Source organism: Vulpes vulpes, chromosome 2, assembly GCF_048418805.1.
Source record: "Vulpes vulpes isolate BD-2025 chromosome 2, VulVul3, whole genome shotgun sequence".
Classification (NCBI taxonomy): domain Eukaryota; kingdom Metazoa; phylum Chordata; class Mammalia; order Carnivora; family Canidae; genus Vulpes; species Vulpes vulpes.
In genome coordinates this window covers 24,273,208-24,296,083 of record NC_132781.1, presented here as the reverse complement: position 1 = coordinate 24,296,083, position 22,876 = coordinate 24,273,208, and the positions used below count along the sequence as shown (strand labels likewise).

Here is a 22,876-nt window from a genome sequence, read left to right as displayed (position 1 = left end):
GTCTCTGCCTTCTGTCTCTGTGTCTCTCATGAGTAAATAAATGAAATATTTTTTAAAAATAAAATAAAATTCAGTTTCAGACTCCTCCCTCATCACATTTCCTCTTTCAACCTTTCTTTCTAAGGTTCTATCTTGGGTGGGGGAATGGTGAGGGGAGATTTATTTCTTAACTATTCAACAGTTCTAATTCAAGTAGGTTTAAAAAAAAACAGGCCTTTTGTTCCTCATGCTTCTTGCCTCCAAAATAGGTGTTGTTAAAGTGTAGTGAGCTCTAAATATGTTTCCATGGTTTATACTTCCCACCAGTTATAATGATTGGTGACTTAGTGATTAAAAAACAGAGGACTTTTTGCTCTCTCTGCAGAATCTGAGGCAGGAATTTTTATTATTTGTGTTTACTTATTTATTTATTGAATTTATACAGTGCCTTTTCTCCAGAGAAGCTATAGATATGGCAACAAATATGGAGCATCCAAATGTCATCACTTAGCTTTATAACAATAAAATGTACAGGTCCAAGGAAAGGGTGGCAGCCCCATGAAGACATATAAAAGGGAACTCTGGGACAATGTGAATTCTTATGTAATAGACAACCTACACAAGTTTGGTTCACTTAATTTTTTTCTCAGATATCATATGTCTTTGGCAGGGTGGCGGACTTTTCTCCTAAAAGATACCGTGGCTCGGGATCCCTGGGTGGCGCAGCGGTTTGGCGCCTGCCTTTGGCCCAGGGCGCGATCCTGGAGACCCGGGATCGAATCCCACGTCAGGCTCCCGGTGCATGGAGCCTGCTTCTCCCTCTGCCTGTATCTCTGCCTCTCTCTCTCTCTCTCTCTGTGACTATCATAAATAAATTTAAAAAAAAAAAAAAAAAAAGATACCGTGGCTAGCAGGGTTACCTTTAAAATCCACGTGGTTTTCTCCAGAACTCTTCCAGGGATCCTGTTCCCAGAAATGCTGTGCTTTCCCATGATACAATTGCTAACATTTTTAAAGCCCAACTAGATCTTATCAGAAGAGGGGAAAAAAAGGAATTCAGTTTATCCTCATTGGGTGTTAATGACCCTGTAAGATGTAATTTCTTTTATTTTATTCTGTTACCTAGAAAATCTATCACAGCCTTGTAGTATTGATTGTTCAATCTATAAAGAGCTCAGTTTACAGCATGACTGTTAGTAACAGGGTTATTTTAATGAGTGACTCTTCAACACCTCAGATTCTCACTAAATTGCAACCCATCAGCCTAACAGTCTAACACTAAGTGTCTTCTGTGATGAGAGCTTATCTCCCTTCCCTATCATGAGAAGGCAATATCCAGGTAACGAAAAATAAAGCTCATTCTGTGCTGTTTATATGAAAATTACTGGCCATTGGCTTGAGTATGCCATGTCAAATAAAAAGCCAAGCTGGAGGCACAACTCATCCTTAGATACATCAAATACCTGACCAAGGAGGATCTCCAAACACGTTGTTTTCACTCTAAAATGGTAGGCCAATTCAGCCAAAAAAGAGCCCACATGTGGTACCTTCTGCAGGGCAGAAAAGGAGTCACTGATGAACTTCCACCACCAAGGCACTTTTCCATTTTAGTGCATACCAATGGAGTGATTACATGAAAGGGACAGAGGAAAGCCACAGAAGTATTTGCAGCTCTTACTTTTTGAAACCTATTTCCCAAGACCAAACATTAGTTGATCATCAGCCAGCTACAATTTTGGCCCAATAAAAGGAGCATGGGAGATGAAGATCAGGATCTGTGAATGTTCTCAACTTCAAAATCATACTTACAACATTAAGGACCATAGAATTTCAAAACCCAAGATTAAAGGGCTGTAAAAATAAGCAAATGGTAATGTTCAGCTGCTCTTCCTATTCTGGTGTGTCAGTGGAGCTTGGCAAATTTCTTTTTTTTTTTTTTAAGATTTTATGTACTTATTTGAGAAAAGTGCCCACACGAGCAAAGGGAAGGAGGCAGAGGAAGAGAGAAGTGTAGAAGGAGAGGGAGAAGCAGACTGCCTAATGGGCAGGGACCCCAATCTAGGGCTCCATCCCAGGACCCTGAGATCATGAACTGAGGTAAAGGCAGATGCTTAACCAACTGAGCCACCCAGGTACCCTGGCAAATTTCTTTATGCCTTTCTTTCTGAAATGGTTACTAAGGTATCAGACTGAGTCTGCTTTAATGGACTGAACATGGTGGACTTCTCCAGCCTGGCTTAGAAAAATATTGCAAGTCCCTTCCAGTGGTTCACTGCTTTGGCTTTCTCTTTCTCACCTACCCATGTTCTAGCGAGGACTGGCTTTATCCATCTTCTCATTCTGTCTCTCTTTTCCATAATTTATTAAGTAGTTGCTCCCATAGCCAGGCCTCATTAGTACAGCCCTTTGGCTCATCAAGCAAATGTAAACAGCAGGCTGACCAGCCTTTAGCCTTTTTCCCTTGGTCACAGCTTGAATTCTGGAGCTACCCACTCTCTCCCAAACAAAAGCTCAAGGTGACATATGAACCCTAGAAGGAACACAGTCAAGATCTGTTGTTCCTAAGGAGGAGAACAGCCAAAAAGGTGTCCTGGTCCTTTTACCTGAGAACTCTCATTATAGAGGCTCATTTTCAAATTCTGACTCTATTAACAGTAGTACCATCCTGGCCTCAGTTACAGGAGAAATGACCACTACTGGTTATAAAGAACTTGTTGGGGCACCTGGGTCTCAGTGGTTGAGAATCTGCCTTCAGCTTGGGTCGTGATCCCGGGGTCCTGGGATCAAGTCCCACATCAGGCTCCCTATAGGGAACCTGCTTCTCCCTCCGCCTATGTCTCTGCCTTTCTCTGTGTGTCTCTGATGAATAAATAAGTAAAATAATTTTAAAAAATAAAAGAACTGGTTGTGGAATGAAATATGTTTTGCAGTAAGTATCTAGAAAAGAGAGAGAAACAATATATTTTTAAACTTAGACTATTGCTATTCTTCCTATGACATTTTGTTTGCTGGGAGCTTAACTTCTCTTATATGGGATAAAGGAAATAAGATACTTCCCCGCCCCCTGCTTTTTTTTTTTCTCTAGAAAAAGTCCTTCTCAGCTCTGCTAGCAATTTAAATGCAGTGATCATACCCATTAGCTTCTCTATCATTGTAATTGTTGTTAATTGTTATAACTGTTTTAGTTATTAGTAGTGTCATTATTGCTCTAGGTCCTCTGTCTGTTTTATGCTGAATATATTAGTGCTTTGCTTTTGAATTACCAGGCTTTATTTAGTGCAGAGTTACGGTTTTTTTGGAGAGACATTGAGAAATGCTGGCATTAAGCTTTATTCTTTTGTTTTTCATTCCAAATGGACAGACTGGAAAAAAATAATTAGATGGAATAATGTCCTCAAAATGAGAATGAGGATGCTTTGAATTAATTAAATGGTCAGAACGCTGCACCATTTCTGATCTGAGACTTCTACTAGAGTCCTGTAAACCTAAAGGAACCTCAATCCAGCCCACAGAGGAAATCTCTCAGGCTCCCAGTTCTTCACTGGTCTGAAGACAGTCTCCCTATGCATTCGCTTGTTTATAGAATGACCCGGGCAAATTTAGGGAGAAGCTGGACTGACCCTGCAAACTTTTAGGCCTTCAAGCTCTTCCACAGGTCAAAGGGTCAGGAATGAAGTCCTCCTCCACCTTACAACTTCCCCTCCTCAAGATCTTCAAATAACACCCACTCTCAGGTGTTGATAACACAACCAAAGCTTCTGGGAAGCCTTCCATGAAGTGAGCTTCGCTATTACACACAGAACCCTCAACTTCCCCTTTGAAGACGTATCACAATTATAGATAAGTAAATATCTGTACAACTCTGTTTCAAACAGTGCTACCCCCACCACCACCAGACAGTAGCCCTAAGAGCAGGGACTGTGTGTGGCTAACACTAATTCCCAACATCCCGCCCAGTCCTTGGCACTTTAGTAAGTGCTATGTACATACCCGTTGAATGCTGAGGAATAAGGGTAGTGAAGTTGTGTGTATACATACACATAAACACAAGTCACACATGTTAAAGAGAGAGTCAGCAATATGGAGTCTAGTCTTATCCATCCTCACTGATTTCCCTAATACCAGAACATCTCTGTCTAGAAAAGTCCCCATACTTAGCCCTTCATTCTGCTTATTTTTTTTTTAATTTTTATTTATTTATGATAGTCACACAGAGAGAGAGAGAAGCAGAGACATAGGCAGAGGGAGAAGCAGGCTCCATGCACCGGGAGCCCGACGTGGGATTCGATCCCGGGTCTCCAGGATCGCGCCCTGGGCCAAAGGCAGGCGCCAAACCACTGCGCCACCCAGGGATCCCCATTCTGCTTATTTTTCAAGGCTGTCCTTTTATGGTTCTAATTCTGACAATTCTGGTTCTCGGGCTAGGTAAACTATCTGCTGGATTCCTGAACTCTACCTTCTCTTAGCCTTTAGCTTGTGAAGAACCAAAAGCATTTCCTATATTTTTTTCTTGAAAGGCTCTTGTTTTCTTCCTACCTTTTTTTTTTTTTTTTCACAAGAGACACAGAGAGAGAGAGAAGAGAGAGAGAGGCAGAGACACAGGCAGAGGGAGAAGCAGGCCCCATGCAGGGAGCCCGACGTGGAATTCGATCCTGGGTCCCCAGGATCGTACCCCAGCCCGAAGGCAGCGCCAAACCACTGTGCCACCAGGGCTGCCCTTCCTCCTACCTACCTTCTTGCTTTCCTCAAGATCTACATTGCTTTTAGAATAGGTCTTTTTGGGATCCCTGGGTGGTGCAGCGGTTTGGCGCCTGCCTTTGGCCCAGGGCGTGATCCTGGAGACCCGGGATCGAATCCCACGTCGGGCTCCCGGTGCATGGAGCCTGCTTCTCCCTCTGTCTATGTCTCTGCCTCTCTCTCTCTCTCTCTCTGTGACTATCATAAATAAATAAAAATTAAAAAAAAAAAAAGAATAGGTCTTTTTCAAGGTATTCTCCTCTGGTGTCTTATACGCCCAATATCAAGTGACTTTTTACATATATCCCCAAAAAGTACTCATAATCTTAGGAACATTTCCAGGCACATAGGGAGCAGTACCCCCAGTGACCATCTGCTAAGCCAGGCAAATCCAAGACAACTTTGCCAATCTTCTTGCCATTCAGAAATACCAAGTCGTATATAAAACTTTTTATAAAATTATTTTCTCTATAATATAAGAATGTATGAAGAATATTGATGTCAATATACTTTTCATTTCTGGGGTGCCTGGGTGGTTCAGTTAGTTAGGTGTCTGCCTTCAGCTCAGATCATGATCCCAGGGTGCTGGGATGGAGCCCCACATCCAGCTCCCTGCTCAACAGGGAGTCTGTTTCTCCCTCTCCCTCTGCCACTCCCCTTGCTTGTGCTTTCTCTCTCTGTCTCTCAAATAAATAAATTTTATAATTTATATATATATACAATTTTATATATATTATTATAATATATTTTTTCATTTCTAGTTTTGTCAAAATCTTCGGGTAATTAATCAATGCCATTATAACTAAAAATACTTTAATATATCCTCTGGTAAAACCATTTTCACTCTTCAGGGACTGATATTTCTCTATTATTTCATGTCCTGGTATCCCCGAAAATACATTATTTATCTTTCCAGTAGTTAGTATTTTTCTCCCAATGTGTTTTTCTTCCAAACGCATTCTTAACTCCATGGTTTCCAGTGTCTTGTTTGCTGCCCTCTGTTGTCTACTGCATATACAATTACCTTCCTAAAAGAAAATATAACTGATTTTATATGGTTAACATTTTTACTTCTGTTCGCAATAGCTGCATCTTAATTAATAGATCTGTCCCACCTTGGTTTTTGTGCACTATAAGATTTCTACTAAAGTTCCTTCCCAGGGCAGCCCTGGTGACGCAGTGGTTTAGCGCCGCCTGCAGCCTGGGGTGTGATCCTGGACACCCGGGATCGAGTCCCACGTCAGGCTCCCTGCATGAAGCCTGCTTCTCCCTCTGCCTGTGTCTCTGCCTCTCTCTGTGTCTCTATGAATAAATAAATAAAATCTTTTTTTTAAAAAGTTCCTTCCCAGATACACAGGCACTTTGTTCTCTTGTGCCTTTATTATTTGAATTGCTGATAAGTAAGGTACAAGTTTTTTAGAAAGCAAACAGAGCCAGTGCCTCTGTCTACCCACACTGCCCACTTGCCTTCCCCCATCTATTCCCATCCTCAGTGACCAGCACTATCACTCCTCATGCATGGGAAGGTCAAAACAAATGAAAGGAAAGGTAGAAACTGGTACAAATAGGGTCCCCAAAAGTTACTTGAAGTTTAATTAGAACCCAGGACTCCTGACTCCCATCAATAAGAATCCCATTTTGGTAGGTGCTTAGCTGACATCTCTCACACACAGCATCCTGAGGAACAGGAGCACTGCCACCTCATCCCTGGTCTAGTGGGCTTTTGCTCTCCTGCCATTCAAATCCCCAGATCCTCTCCCACTTTGTGCTCTAGTTAGTGTTTAACCTTTCCGGGAGAAGAAGATCAATACAGATTCTTCATTGCTAAGAATCGATGGCTGTCCGGTGGCATCACTGCCATCCAGTCTTGCTGAGAAGCCCAGTAAATCTCTCCGGCTGCTTCAAAAGCTTGGTTTGTCGTCTTCAGTTGCTTTCATTTTTAATGCAGATCACTTTGGTTTCTGTCCCCCTGGGGGCTTGCAGATAAATCTTGGCAAGCGTGTTCAGGTCTACAAATGAGATGCTGGAAAAGGGCCAGCCCACCCAGAATTTAGTTGTAATGGATGAGACACCCCCTTGGTTCCACTTAAAGACTGGGCTGTTCGTAAGCATATTTATTGGGGGATTACCTCATATAGTACCTGGGTGGGAAGTGCCCAGAATGAAGTTCCTGTGTAACAGAAGAGACCAACATGTGAGATTGTGATGCAGATACATGCTGGCTGACTCAGCCTCTCGGTAAATAGGCAGAAGTCAGAGACTTATCCCATTCCTTCAAATGCATTTTGAAGAGAAGTGCTGGATAGTTTAGATGCTCTGAATCAAGAAAATCTGGCAGGAAATCTCTGCACTGCTTACTTACAAACCAAGTAAAAAATTACCTGTTTTTCTTTTATTAATAAATGAATGTATTTATCATATTATTGAATAGCATCTGACTAAGGATGATCTGTAAATATTTAATGTTAGTTAATGATCTCCTTTTCCCACAGTCCTTTGCTCATGCTGAGTGTTTAGCTGTATCTCATCACAACCCCGCTGAATCCTAGGTTTCCTAGGGGCAATATTAGAACCCTGGTTTCCATTTACAGCAAAAATGTGGGCTCCCTGGAAAAAAGACAGAGTCCTTTTAACTTTGATTTCTCCTTTCTTTGATCAGTGGACTACACCAATTATTACCAGGGCCTATGGGATTGCCATGGTGACCAGCCAGATGAACTGTCCTTCCAACGGGGTGACCTCATCCGCATTCTGAGCAAGGTAAGGACGTAGAATGTGGAGCTTGAATCAAAAGTCGATTTTTGTGGGGGGCCTGGGTGGCTCAGTCAGTCAAGCATCTGACTCTTGATTTCAGCTCAGGTCATGACCTCACAGTTGTAAGATGGAGCCCCTCCATACTGGGTGTGGAGCCTGCTTAAGATTCTCTCTCTCCCTCTTTCCTCTAAAAATTTATTTTTTCACTTTCAGTGATGTAGTCACCATAACCAAAATTATTCCATGTCATACATTTCTCTTGTGTGTATTACATGGCTCCCTCACACATAGAGTAAATTCCCATTGATTTTTAATCATTAAGGAAAATTTTAATTGAAAATTCAGATTCACAAATTGAACACCAATAAAAATTAATTAAAAAAAATAAAAAATTGAACACCAATAAAAATTAATTAAAAAAAAATAAAATAAAATAAAATGTTAGATTTAAAAAAAAAAAAAGAAAATTCAGATTCAGGAACTAATTTTCAAATTTAAAAATGCAACAAAGTAGATATAACACTAAAACTATGCCAATCAAATTATTCTTTTTAGGGTCTTGTAGTGCTTAAAAGGTCATCATTATGTACATAATTTATTACTGTGTAATTCTCTTGAAAACACTCTGGCTTGGTAAACCACCTTCTTATGTCATTTACAGATAAACAAGACTATAATATAATTATGATGGGGTAGGGGGTACAGACAGAGCTAATTGGTTCAATTGGTTTGAGCAAGTGCTGATAAGACCAAGATAGTGAATCCAACTCCACGAGAGCCAGCTAACTTTATTCTCTTCCTCAGTCATAAAGCTAATCCCTAGCGCCAACTAACCATCTCACAAATAGTGTTGTTGATTATAAAAGAATTGAGAAAAAAATAAAAGGATAGATTATTGCCTATTATTTTTCACTAATGTGAAAAAGATTCAGAAATTACAGGCTACCGTTTGAGGGATCAATAGCATCATCCTTTGTAAAGAAAGATTATACATATTCTATATAGGTGGGCTTAGGAAATAGGTTCTGTCCCTGAAGTAATGTATGAAAAAGTTCTTTCTCTATGAGGTCAATCTCTACAAACACATTTTTTAAATAGGCACTATTTGCTCTTTAATTAATGAGTATGTGGATTCCATAAAGGCAAATTGAAAACCCATTCTGTTATTAACTCATCATTTGCTATTTATTTTTATTCTGTCAATGGCCAAGGGTTTGTCTCAATTTGAAAGATACCATAAGATCCTTAGGAAAAAGACCAGGGCCAACCTTAGGTAACTTTCAGTAGTTGCAACAAGTCCCCTTGCAGTGAGGCCCAAATTCAGACCCAACCTTTTACAAAAGAGTAGGAAGCCTACAAACCTGGCTGAGATCACAGTCTTCTAGTAATTTCTTTCAGAGTCCTAATTTAGCTCTATCCTAGTGCCATTCTGGTGCAGCTCCAATACACCAAGAATAAATTGGAAGCAAAGAAGGGAGTGGACATTGGCCTGATTGGTATTTCAAATGCCCGAAAGCAAGGTTTGCCTTGTAATAGAATTTGTGTACATTACCACGCTGGCATTACAGGGGTAATCGAGTTATCCACTCAGGTGTGACCAGGCCTCTGTTTGCCCAGAGCCCGCAGGTGAACAAATTAACTGTTTACATTGTCTGAGGTGCCTGCAGCAGGAGGGGGGGGCAGAACAGAGCCAGACTGTCTGCTGGCCTTCTCTCTCGGTCATGATTATTTTGTTTGTTTTGCATGTCTTTTGCCTTTGTTAATGGCTTCTCACTAGGGGTCCTTTTTCTCCATTTAGAAGGGGCTGTGTGGTGACTTGCCCTGCAGTACAGAGCTATCTGCAGTTACCCTGGCTGTTGTATTTTTAAGAGACACCAAAGAACATGGAGAGCCTCCCCTACCCATCTTTTTTAACCAATCCTCCTTCCCTTACTGAAAGCTAATATATCAAACTTTGATGCAGGGAGAACACCTTGCTGCTTCGGTTTGGTCTGGTTTCTTTCTCCATATTTCGGAAGGCCTTAAGTCTATTTTCATCCTTTCCCGATGTAGTAGTGCATTTCTCCCCCCAAAAGCTACACCAGCTGCCTCCCTTCTGCACGCTGTTAATCCCTGCATGTCAGAGGAGGAAATGAGAGGCTGGAAGCTCAACTGGAGTTTCCCTCATAAAGCTTCATTCCAGTTAACGTTGGCTTGGGGAGCATTTTGGATTGGATTTACCTTTATTATATCACCTAACTCAATAACAGTCCTTGGACAGGAAGGAACCTTAAAAGGCCACCCAATCCATTCCCTTGCCTCTAAGAAACACAAATGAAACAATTCAGACAGATAAGAAAAGGAGATCCCTCTATCATTAGTAGTTTGTCTACTCAGACATTCAGTAACTCCGAATCTCTGGAATTTGTTCTCACATGAATCCTAAATGCATTCCAGTTTAGCCCCAACTGGCTTCCTTTGGGAGAGTCAGTTACACTCTGCAACCTGCCTCTTGCATGTAGAGGAAAAGAACTGACCCAAGTGGAAGTTAGTCCAAAAAAATGGTATCTAGAAATCTCCATTTTACTTTTCTCTCTGACCAGTAAAACCTTTGTCAGACAAGAAAGGCCTACTGGTTTAAGAACCTGGAGAAGTCTATTTCTACCAAGAAAGCCAAGACAAGATGCAGCTGGGTACATACCTGGATCAGTTTCCTTCCCCGTAAAATGAGGGAATTGTGTTGGATAGCCTCTAAAGTTCCTTCCACCCTTAGGATTCCTATCCTAAACACAATGAGTTTGACACCACATCATTGCTAAAGAAATTCCACATGAAAATGTGTTTAGCTTTAATTATTTATTCAGATTAAACAAATTTAGGGGCAGCTGGGTGGCTCAGTCAGCTAAGCATCTGCCTTCAGTTCAGGTCATGATCCCAGGATCCTGGGATCCAGCCCCACTTTTGGCTCCCTGCTCCGTGGGGAGTCTGCTCCTCCCTCTTCTTCTGCCTTCCCCTGCTTGTGTGTGCTCTCTCTCTCTCACTCACTCAAATAAATAAATAAAATATTTTTTAAAAAAGATTAAACAAATTTAAAAATTTCTGTTATAACTTGTTTTGGGCCCTCATAAATGTCCAGGTTTTCCCCTCTTCTTTGTATGATAAAAGAAATACGGGATCCCTGGGTGGCGCAGCGGTTTGGCGCCTGCCTTTGGCCCAGGGCGCGATCCTGGAGATCCGGGATCGAATCCCACGTCAGGCTCCCGGTGCGTGGAGCCTGCTTCTCCCTCTGCCTGTGTCTCTGCCTCTCTCTCTCACTGTGTTCCTATCATAAATAAATAAAAATAATTAAAAAATAAAAAAAGATAAAGAAATACTGGGGGAGTGGGCAGGTTAAGAACAGGAAATAGCCCCTGGATGGGGAAGTGAGGTGGTGGTGGGGGGCTTTATTCCTGGGCTCCTGCTGCTCCCTGTTGTTTCTGAATAGTTGCCCAAATATGATCCAACCTTGAATCTTAGAATCCTAAGTAGAGGAGAATCTGTTAGGGCCTTGGGCCTAGGCCCTTTGGGCAAGAATGATCCCAGAAAGAGAGCTATTTGTCCATTTCATGATTTTATTTTATTTTATTTTACTTTATTTTTTAGAGAGCTAATGTGAGTGGGGGTAGAAGGAGGGGGGCAGAGGGAGCTAGAATGTTAAGCCTGCCATGGGGCTCAATCTCAGGACTCAGAAACCAAGACTCTGAGTCACCCAGGTGTCCCTATTTATCCTTTTTAAAATAAATTTTCCAGAGAGGATGATTGGCTGGGCAAGAAAGATACACCCAAGAGATAACCAAATAACCATCACCTGTCCTATTCTTAAGGAAGCGGATCAGTAACAGATGAGTTACTTATGTGACCCTGAGCAAAGTCACTTAATCCTGCTAATCTTCTATTTTCTCATCTGTAAAAATTGGGATAACTTCTATTCATAGAGGTTATGATGCTTGCATTAGAGAATTCATGTAAAGAAGTATCTGGCATCTAGGGAATGGTAACTATTATTATATTCCTCTCTTTTCCACTAACAATAAAGTAAACCCTTGGGGTCAGTGCTGGGTACATACCAAGAGTTCAACAAACTATTGGTAAAGTGAGAGAGGAAAAGCAGGTAGCCTGTCCTGCCAAGAACTCTTCACAGAGACACTCAAAAGCACAAAAGCTTCTTCCTTGGCAATAGAAAACCATCCAGTGAAGAGGCTTACATGGAAATCCATCTAGCCTTTCCTGGTCTGAGAGATTTTGTCACTGACAAAACTGATGGATCGTTCAGGCTTCTCGTTTGATGAGAGGCCGGAGCCCCGTATCCAAGCTCTGAAACAGTAACCAACGGGCGCAGTCAGCAGGACCCCTGCTGACCTCCCCTAACACATCCATGCATTCCCGGGCCCCATGCAGTTTCATGCCCACTTAATTCACTGAGTTCCAATTTGGGTCTTAAAATATATTAAAGGGAGATTTTAATAACGAAGCAGATCTGTGCATCTAGCGGATGTTCCTGCGTTCCTTTCGGGGCCCTGATATTTCTGAACAGCTTTTTCTGGTACAGGAACTGAGCTCCGCTTCCCCCCACCCGCACCCCACCCGCAAGCAGGGACGCAGCTCAGGCCACAGCGGGGTGTTTAGCGCTCTTCAGTGGCTCCAGATTGTGGTGGCGCTTGTGCAGGTCTCCTCATACGTAACCGATGGCTCCTGAGAGCCTGCCTCTCGTAAATTACTTCCCACGATGCCTGCGACCACCACAGAATTCAAGTTTGAATAGAGCAGGAAAAAGGTGTTTGAAAGGCCTGTTCACTCAGCTGCATTTTAATTTCCTTTTCAATCTTGTCCCAATTAATTTCACAGAATTAATCTCACAGAAGCAAACTCGGCAGCATTGAGGCTGTGGTTTTAGTGTGGCGGTTGCTCTGCCTGAACATGAAATAGGAGCTAATATAAAAATCCATCTGCTGTGTTTGAAATACACGCCGGCTGCTGCTCAGTCCTGTCTGACATTCCAAACATCAACAGCGGGGGAAAGTGATTTGGGGGTTAGTGGCCATCAGTACTTGGCAGGGGTTCAACAACAGGTGTACTCCAAAAATCCATTCAGCCTGGGCACCAGGCATGACAGGGCAGGTGCTGAAGCACCCTCCGTGCAGTAGCGCTGTTCCCTGGCTTAGTTTCTTTTATCTGTGGAGCGTGAGGCCCCTTCTGTGGACTAGCACTGTTGTGGGCTTTTATTTTTAAGCGAGAGAAAGGGAGGAAAGAAGCCTCTATTTGGATAAGATGAGTCATAAGTTCCAACTTTCAGAGAAGTGACTCTCTTCCTGGCTCCAAGGTCTCTCACTAGGGAACCTTTAATAAAAGTGTTTGTTCCACTATGTGTGAGAACTTCAATAAATGCCTATTTAAAAATTAAGCCTTGTGTTCCAGAAGCAATTCATTGTGGCAATGTGAGCTGTCCAGCAGATGAGACAAATTAAAGAGAAAGAAAAACTCTCAATTGACTAGAAAGGAGACGAGGTCCCCAAATGAGGTCTTCTATTTAGGGTAAACTGAGTCAGAAAGCTACAGCTCTTGGGCTTATGTTGTATACCTCATGAGTTGGTCTTAGGCTTCTCCAAGATTTGCCCTGCTACCTAAGCCCATGGAGATTACCCTCGGAGCAATCAGCTGGGCACCACAGAAGGTTTATACTTATATGGTGTTCCCATGGACCAAACATACCAGCCTTTGGTTGTCTTCTCTACTGGTGTAGTTAACATGGAAACAGAGACGTATAGGCAAAGTCCAGTTTAACATCAAACATGTGATGTTGTCAGATAACTTTGGGCTTCATGAGGATGAGGATAGACCAACTTTGTCACCCTGAGTGACAATGAGCTTCCAGTATGGTTGAAACCACTTAAAATTAGGCTGGACCCTAGCTCCAAACCCAATTCCTTGTTATCTAAAGGTAGCAGGCCTGTTGCCAGCACACCTGGAGTGTGTTAACACAACACCATGTTCTCCACCTACTCCCTCCAAGGCCTACTTAAAGAATGTAGACCTTTCCCCTCCCTTGACCTCATTACCTCCAAAAGAGATTTGTATGTTGTAAAAATCATCCAAATGCAGCAGTACTTCCTCTTCTAAGTGTGTTTAGTTGAATGTGACAACAAGCCTCATAAAAACAGATAAGTTAATTCCTTCAATTGCTTTAAATGAAAGATTGGGTTGGGTTTGGATTTTTTTTTTTTTTTTTTTTTTTTTGGTTTTTTAATTTCAGGGCTCTGAGGGAAAGGAGGTGTTTGGTGACATCTAGTGTCCATTTAGGACTTCCTCAGGCACCATTACCCTCAGCTTGGCTGCATGGGGGGATGGGCAGGGTTATTTGGGAGGTAATTCAGGGGAGTAAGTGGGGAGAATATAGGCCTGGGGCGCAGGCTGCCCAAACAGTGTGATGAAACTGATCAATGCCTGTCAAAGAGCAATTATTCACCTCTGACCTAACCAAAGGGGGCGAGTGAGAGGATACCATCGGAAAATATCTTTTCTTATTTATGGTGATATGAAAGAAAAGCAGAACCTGTCCCCACCACCCCATTTCATGTTAACAAGCAGGTCAACACTGTGCTGTGATGACGAAGATGATGATGATGATGGTGTTTTCTCTCATTAATAACCCCAATGGGAGTCTATAGAGTTAGGAGGATGGGAATGGGATTTGGGGTCAGCTGGAAGGCAACGGTCATACACCGGTCAAATTCAGTAGAGGCCATTCCTTTCCCCCAGACAGGAACCAATCGTCTAGAACAAACCCTGGCAGCCTCATTCCTTCCAGGTAATTTTTATAAATGAGGGGACACCCATTCCAAGAGAGGACAAAAGGGAGAGGATGCTTGTGTGTGTGTGTGCATGTGTGTGTGCATATGCATGCATATAAACCTGCTAACAAGAGCCCCAATTGCCTATCAACCCTATCCTCCAAACTCCTGCCATTTATTATAAAGGCCACTTTTAAAAAGAGAGAAAAACTGGCATTCTCCACTTTACTCCACTTTTAAACTGTTGTCCTAGTTAGGAGCCTTCACTTTTTGCACACACACACACGCACACACACACACACACACACACACCTTTCAGTCAGGTGGCAAGTCCCAGATCAGATAATTAACTATGAGGCCTGGACAGAATTGTTTACCTAGAACCATATAAGCCATGGCAGGGTTAGGTTAATGCTCAGAATCGCCCGATGCTTTACAAACTCCAGTGTAAAAAAAATTCCAGCCATTTATTTTGTGGTGAATTTATAACAAATGCTGTTAAAGGCTTCATCTTTTGACAGAGGTAATAATAAATTCACTGTTAAAGACGGTAGTTTAATTCCTTATACCTCCAATACTGCACAGAATAAACCATATTCATCACTGAGTAATTTTTTACCACATAAATCTTTAAAACTAACCGGTGAAGGCTGTTGAGACTGAAATATTGTGAATTTATTAGATATGCCCATGTAGTATTGGATTCAGAGGTTTCCATTCGAATATATTATGGGGAAAATTTGTGTCTTTAACTGTGACATTCCCTCCATTTCCCACTGCCAGTATTATAACAAGCAGCTCCTCCAGAGTCAACTGCACGTTTATTAGACAGAGATTTAGTAATAAACTCCTCACTAATCTGCCAAAGAGGCTGGATGACATTTCGGTGAGATGCTCTATTTAAAAGGAGTCACAAAAGCTTTGTTTCTGTGTAATTATTTTCTCAAAAGGAGCTCAGCCTCCCCAAACCTCTGTCTGCCAGCATTTCTTGATAGTGTATGGGTCCAGCTCTCCAACCAAACTAGCAAAATATTAAAAGCAAATTATAACCTCATTGCAAACATACAGGGGAGTAACTTCCATGCAGTTTATAGGATTAGTTGGCAGGGTGGGGTGGGGGGAGGCTTGGGGTAATTGGTTAGAACACAGAAAAGCTGGAATTAGCAGACATTGCCAGACGTATGGTATTTAAGGGCTAATAAAAAGATTATATTGATTCTCAAACCAGAAATAATAGACAATGGTTTCAGGAAACTTGCTATTTAAAAACTTTCATCTTGACATATGACACATTAAAGATACAATTAGATCCTCAAATCTGAACAAAAATCCTTTACCCTACCATATTAATTTTGAGCGAAAATCTGTGCCTGTTAGATGAGAATATTCTGAACCTTTCTCATGATTTGCTGGTGAAGTGACATTTAAACTAACCAATTGATTATATCAAACTGTAATACCCTCTCTAGTTTCATTAAGGAAATATTAATATTGCCAGAATGAAAAATATTTTTTCTTTTAGATGCAGAAATGTGCATCATTTTTTTAGCGAAGAGCTTCGGCAGTTTCTCTGTTCCCACTAATATTCTGCATTTGGGAAGAGTTCCAGATACTAAAACTTCCAAGGAGCATTGTGAACTTTAAGATTGTTTTTTAATAAAATCAAATCAAATAGGTTTTTAGCTGTTAAACAAAGGAGAAAAATCTCTTGGCGGTGCAAGACTGCAGCCCATCAGAATAATTGTTAAAAGACAGAACCCGGCTAGAAAGATAAGCATAATACCAGCAATTAATATTCAGCATTTCACATTATAGTCAAGAGGATGTGTTTTTCTTTGTGATGTGGCTCATAAGCTAAGAGTGTTGGGAGCCAGAGTCTGAGCTCTGTCTTCTTTTTGTGCGTGAGGATTAGGGAGAAAAAAACAGCAACAACAATCCTGCTCCATCTGTAAATGAACAAACATCTTGATTTTATAGCTATTTGCTTTGTAAAACTGAGGAATGAAACAAAAATTACTGGATGCCTAAGTAACACTTTAATTCCGAATTCATTTACGCTGTAGCTATGTAGTTGTCACAAACCATAATGCAGTATTTAATTAAAATAACACAAGTGCATCTAGATATGTCCTGGGGTAGCTATCACCAAATTATAGTCTATGCCATCCGTATTTTATTTATGAAATGGCAGATTCTAAGGTGCAACTAGGCTGATACAACAGCATAAACATTTTAAACCTGCATTTTTATAAAGGTTCTTTTTTTTTTTTTTCCTGCTGTGTCTTTAAATATGTTCCTCCTTCTATCATTCTGGGGGTTTTTAGTGGGATTGTTTTGATGTCGATAGAGATCTGGATCTCGCTTTCTAACTCTTGCTTTTCAACTATTGACCTCCCGGGTCCTCTGGCTGTGAAATCCCCCCGTCTGTTGTCATGGAAAGGCTTGACTTTTCACAGGAGCCGCAGCAAGCATGGGACATCTTAGCAGACCTTGGACATGGATTCCAAGAGGGTAGGAGAAAAAGCAGACCCTTTTCAGGCTCGGTGTGCTTGTTCCCATACAATCTTCCTTGCACCTTTTTTTTTTTTCACCTATAAATACCCATTATAGTTTACACGCTTGCTTGCTCTACTCTGTGGATGTTCACACGCAGACATACTGCTCCTTTTCATAAACGCATAGCATCTGTCTTACACGTACCCACCATCTATCTCCTCCTTCACACAGGCTGTCCCATCCACCTCCTTGTCTGTAGAATTATGTTCAGCAAGGTCCCGATTTATAGGAAATAAATAATGAAAATGGAACGGACTGGGAAAGATAATCGAAACATTCAAATTGTTATTTTTCACTGTACTTTCCACAAACAGAGCATCTATAAACACCTAGCAAAGGTGTTGCCCGATTCCTAAAAGAGCAGTGCCTTGTGGACATTCTGACTGGGTGGGTCTCTACATCACATCTTTCTTGTTCTATCTCTCTTGCTTGTTGGTGCTCCAAGATCTGGCCATTTTCAAATGGCAAATGATGCCGTACTGTTATTTTCATTCTTCCTCCCAATAATGACAGGTTTTTCCCATCATTTATCCTCTATAAGACAATCCTAAGAATTTTACAACAGAAACAATCATTACAATCACCTTTTTAAAGAAAATAGCCCTTGCGGTTACTGTATAAAGATATTCCAATAATGGTATCAGCGGATCACAGCCTGATCCTGCAGCAAGGGTCTTTTGGAGAGAGGGTTTCTTATATACACTTGTAATTATTTTAGCCCCTTTCACAGGTCACATAGAAAGTTAATTTCAATCGCTGCTAATTTCCGTCCAACAAGAGTGCGGTACTTTAAACCACCCAAAATAATTGGATTCAAAACAAATTTAGGAAATTGAGTGTGTTAGAAAGCAAATAAAAATATCCTTTTGGTAAGGAGGAGGGTGAAAGTAGTAAAAATGGCCTTTTTTTCCCCCTCCCTTCTTTCCCCTTCGCAACTTTGCCATTAAAGTTGCACCTACAGCTAGAAGTTTGTCCGTGAAAAATGGTCATTTTGTTTCTCTGCTCAAAGAATGTTATTAAAATGCTAATTTAAAAGAAAAAGGAGTTAAATATCTAGCGATGGTGCATTCTAATTGCAACCATAATGAGCTCTCTAAATGTGCGTGCCCCTGACACACACAGAGCATAAACAGCAGTAAACAGATCATTAGTACCCGCGTTCATTTATTCTGGCGACCTTACCATGACCCCACCGAGGGTAGGGTGAAAAGCAGGTGGATCTGGCTGTGACACCCCCTAGAGGGATCCAGGAAATGAAGCTATAAGCGGTTGTCATGGAAACGCCTATGTGTGCAGATGATGTAACACACCGACAGGCTGTAGGGCTCCGCAACTGGGACGTTGCCTTTCCCTCGCCGGAACAATCTTGAAGATTAAATTATTCATTTCTTTAATTCACAAAGCAAAAGGAATCCTAATTTTCTTGGTGATGTGCAACTCTCTTTCATTTGTCTATGGTTTGGAACGTTGGCGACTTGTCATCCCTTCTTTCTCTGAAACTCACCCCAGCTTCCTACATTCTAGCCCCAAATCACTGAATCTGGCAAAATCAAGTGTGGGGAAGAGGTGGAAATCTGACGTTCAACATCTATACCTTCAAGAGAGAAAAACCTAAGATTTGAAGCTGAAATTGTAATATATACGGTGTCCCTTTCTGGTGAGGGCATTTGGTTGACCGGGGACTAAATGTACACCTGTCCTGAACAAGATGGCTTTGTCTGGAGCAGGGCAGGATTAAGCCAATACTCAATGAGGAGAGCATAAAGCAGAAGAGGCACCCGCCCCAAATGAACACATCACCCTAGCAAAGTGCAAGAAAAAGAGATAAGAGAAAACAAGCATCTGCTCACCCCCTCCCATGTCCAATTGAGGGAATCAAGATTAATAAAAATAATTCTTTGGAGAATGATTCCACTCTATCCTACCCTGTTTTGTACCAAACAACCTCAATAACCTTACGGCAATAGTAGAATAACGTTTTTCTTTCTTTCTTTTTTTTTTTTTTTTAAGGAAGCAGAAAAGACAATCTCTGGAAATTATTTTAAAATAAAAAATACCCTGGCCTGTGCCTCCCCCCCCCGCCCCCCCCCCCATTGCACTTTAGATGAACCTGTGATATTGTAGCAATGGCCCTTGAAGTGCAGTGGGGAGGTGATTTAGGAGAATATTAAAGGCAATGTGGAGATTCAAGGCGCCTCTCTCAGGGAGATCTGGAGAAATACGCAGCACAGATGGGCCGAGCAGATTAAACATTTCCGTCACATTGTTTCCAAATTGTGTTGTGGTGCCTGAGGCTGGTACTGCGGTCAGAGCAAAACAGAGCGGTGCAGAGCTGCGAGCCGCACAGTTTATGGAATACATATTAATACGCCGGTCTCACATGGTATCACAATTCTATCAGCTCCGAAATGGTGCTGTCTCTATTGTTCCTGCATTCTGCGCTTGGCACCTTGTTTTCTCCCATCTGCAGAGTGTTTACCTTCCCTTTCTCCTTTCTCTCCTTTTTTAGGCAAAGTTCAAGTTGTGTGTTTCTTTCTCAATTATCTTTCCACCCTCCCTCTTACCTTCACAGCCTATGATTTTTCTCTCGCGCACACTCTGTTTTGCACACACGCTTTCATCACCAACAATGTCCAGTTTGTGCACATTGTGACTCAGTCATTATCTACCCACACCCCAGTTCAAGACGTGAGCTTTGGGCTTGAGGCTGAATTTCCCCTTGCCTTCCAGTGCTCAGAACCACCTCCCTTCTAGCCAACTCATTTCTCTTCAAAAGATTCAAGTCTTAGCTATACAGTTGTCACCATGTGCCCCCCAGCTGCTGTCACTGACCACCCAGACTTTCTGCACCCCCTTTCTTAACCTCACATACCTTTCCCTCCTCCCTAGCCCAGGCCAACCAACCTCCAGGTTAGCAAGTTCCCTGAAATGTGACAATAAATAAAACTAGTTTAGTTGAGGCAAGTTCAATGATTCATTTTTATTATGATTGATAGACCAAAACTCTGAATAATGGAAAAAAGAGAAAATGATTGCCAAGAACCTAAAACATGGTGTCAAACAGCCCAAGGAGGCTGCCAAGCTACCCAAGGTTTCAGCTGAGCGCTGAGCTCTGGTCTTCTGACAGCTTCCAACACCACTAATCCACCATCCACCCGACTGACCACTTCCTTTTCCCTTCTGCAAAATCTCTCCACAAAACCACTTATGCTGAAAAACGGGCACCTGCTTGTCTTTAGTGAACAATCCCTGTTTCCAGCCTTGCTTTTCTCAGCAGTTGGAAGGGTGCTGAGTTAGAGCCCTCAATTTATTTAATAATTTATGATATCCTCAGAAAGCATTAAATTTCCAAAGCTGGATTTTAGAAGTAGAGAAACTGTGGGCCAATCCAGAGTAAAAATACAATATTTTTGGCTGACCCTGGAATATTACAGTCTACTCTGTTTAGGAATTCAAGTTTCCCATCTTTGCTAATGATAATGTTGGATGCACAAGCACTGATAAGAGAAATAAGCAATCATAAACCAATAATTCTGTGATTGATTGGCCTTTCCCATACATATATCAACCTTCTATTGATCTTTCATGTCAGGGGCTGATTGATTGTTCTCTTGAAGAAGAATTCTCTTATTTACAAGCACTGATATAGTGAACTTTGATGGTTAAAAGAACAAAAGTATGAGACATTTTCTGGGAATCTTGTTCCACGGAGGCTTATCAAGGCCCAATTCAATGTGAAAAGAGAACATTTCTATTAGGAACATTCTCAGGGCAGACGATGTCAAGCGGCTTGCTCCAAAAGCCATCACATGGATCTGAATGGGAGCTATTAAGAAGATACCTCAACTTTTAAGTCACAGCTAAAGAGAGAGTGCTTTAGTGGTATACCTGAAAGTAATATAACATTGTATACTAACTATACTTCAATAAAAAAAAGAAGAGAGAGAGAGAGCAATGGTGCCTTAGAAGGAATGAGCAAGCTTGGTCAGCTTTCAGCCTTAGAAGAAGGAACAGACTGTGTGGCTGGAGGGCTGACACCTGAGAACCCTAGCATGGCAGAAACAAGGATTCTTGATTTCCTTTCACTGTATTTTTTAAAGCTGGGGGAAGGGCAGCCACACTTTTGGCCACACTGGGCAAAAGTGCAGAGCCAGGCCATAAAAATCATTATATTTTCCCCCTAGGTTGCTGGTTCATAAACTGTAGAGGGTTCATGAACCCTTTGAGAATCTGATGAAACTTTTGGACTTCGTCCCAAGGACAAGACACATGGACAGGTGCACACAAAATTTCACACCAGTTTCAAGGAGTTCAAAGATCCCTTCGTGTCCATCCATGGACCGGCCAAGGGTTCACAGACTCCAGATTACGAATCTGTGCCCTTAGAGGATGATGCTTTCTTTTTGTTGGAACAGCCTAGGATTCACTGAGCCTAGAAATTGAATTCTCATCCCAAGACAGGATGGTCATTCCAGGTCATGTCTGTGCTACTCCAGGGGAGCCATGGAAGAGTTTATACAAATAGGAACCAGCAGGGAGGAGAGAAATTAAAATGCAGCAATCATGGAGTAGGGGTATTTAATCTCTTTTAAGGCTTATGATAGGCGCCTGCTGGTTTTCCCCCTGATATCCCGTGACACCTACTGACAGGGTATTTGCAGCACCACACAGGGACTCAGGGCCCTGTGACAGGAGGAGCACCGAGGAGGTCCGTGATAGTCTTGAAACCATAAACAGCGATAGGAAACCACTGGAGGCAGAGTCAAGCTGTGCGACATGCCCGTGCTTGGTGGCCATACTGCTTTTTGTTTATAGAATTTGCTGTTCTTTTTATGGCAGGTTTGGTAGGGTTGAGTTGTTTTTTTTTCCTTGTTGATGGAGATTAGCAGCATAAATCCTTTTATGGCAGTGTGCAATCCCCCATAAACACTTTTGATTGTTGCTGATGGTGAGTGCTGTGTCTATTTCAAGTTCACTCAATGTTCTGCTCATCTAGGCCAATAGCTTCTCCAACCAGATAAGGGAGTCCAAGTAGCCAACCTTTACTTATAAGATTCCTTCATTTGGGGAGTTCAAGGAGGTGGAACAAGGTTGGTGTTGAGGGAAACGGATATCTAATCAAGCCTAGAAATGTTTATGATGAGAATAAGCCCCACGTTGCACTACTTTTGAATGAAGAGCTTCTAAAAAGATTTTGTGACGGTAGCGCAAGTGCTGATGTAAAGGGTTTGTTTGCTTTTTTAAAAACAGCTTTTTAAATTCTTACCTCAGACATCTTCAGTTAACAATGCTGTGTAATTAACCTCTTAGCTCTACCAGACACAGTATGTATAAAGAGTGGGGCACCTGTCCAGTTCTGATCCCTTCCCGTGGTAGGCGTGTATCCCCACCTTGGAGGGAGAACCACTTCCGCATTGAGGATTTCGGGTCTCCCGGAGTGTCTCAGCATTTTTCTGGTCTTTCCAAACATCTGGACAGGAAAAGTCAAACTTTATTGAAAATGTTGATCCCATGAATTCAGTTCTCTCTGCCATCCCAAAACTAAAACCCAAGAATCAGCAACTTAATAAAAATGCAGTAAATTAGCACCTCTAGACAAGAGCAGAGTTCATTCAGAGCTGGGGTCTGCCTGGCTGAGCCAGTACTCTCTCCATTTTAATAGTTTAATAAAAATTAGCATAATTAACGAACATCTGTATGATCCAGAGTGGTGCAATTTGGCACTTGGAAACGAGGGCTTAAACATGATTGCTGTGAGTTTAATGTTGTTTTAATTCTTTTTGGCACTGTGCAGTGAAATAAACGTTTGGTGGTGATAGTTCTCGGCCGGATCTCATTTGCATTTTTCTCCCTTTGATTATGAGCAATTGTGGACTCCCCAGCAATTCATCAAAGTAGAAATTATTTTAAAATACCTCGTGGTGTTCAGACTGGGTTGGAGCAATGCATGGGAGGTGGTAGTGGAAGAGGAGGCTAGAAATTTTCCATTCATGCTTTAAACATCTTAGCCCTGCAGCCCTTTTTGGGTTTCCAGCCAAGGGATG

At 41.8% G+C, this 22,876-nt stretch overlaps 1 protein-coding gene across 3 annotated transcripts in view; it reads left to right on the top strand.

Moving 5' to 3' along the window:
- SKAP1 (src kinase associated phosphoprotein 1) overlaps nucleotides 1-22,876 on the top strand; it is a 282,506-nt gene that overhangs the window by 252,250 nt on the left and 7,380 nt on the right. For all 3 annotated transcript variants that reach the window (XM_072747410.1, XM_072747409.1, XM_025995837.2), the window contains one exon: nucleotides 7,376-7,476. In XM_072747410.1, the coding sequence (XP_072603511.1) occupies nucleotides 7,376-7,476 (101 nt within the window). The remainder of the gene's footprint in view (nucleotides 1-7,375; nucleotides 7,477-22,876) is intronic.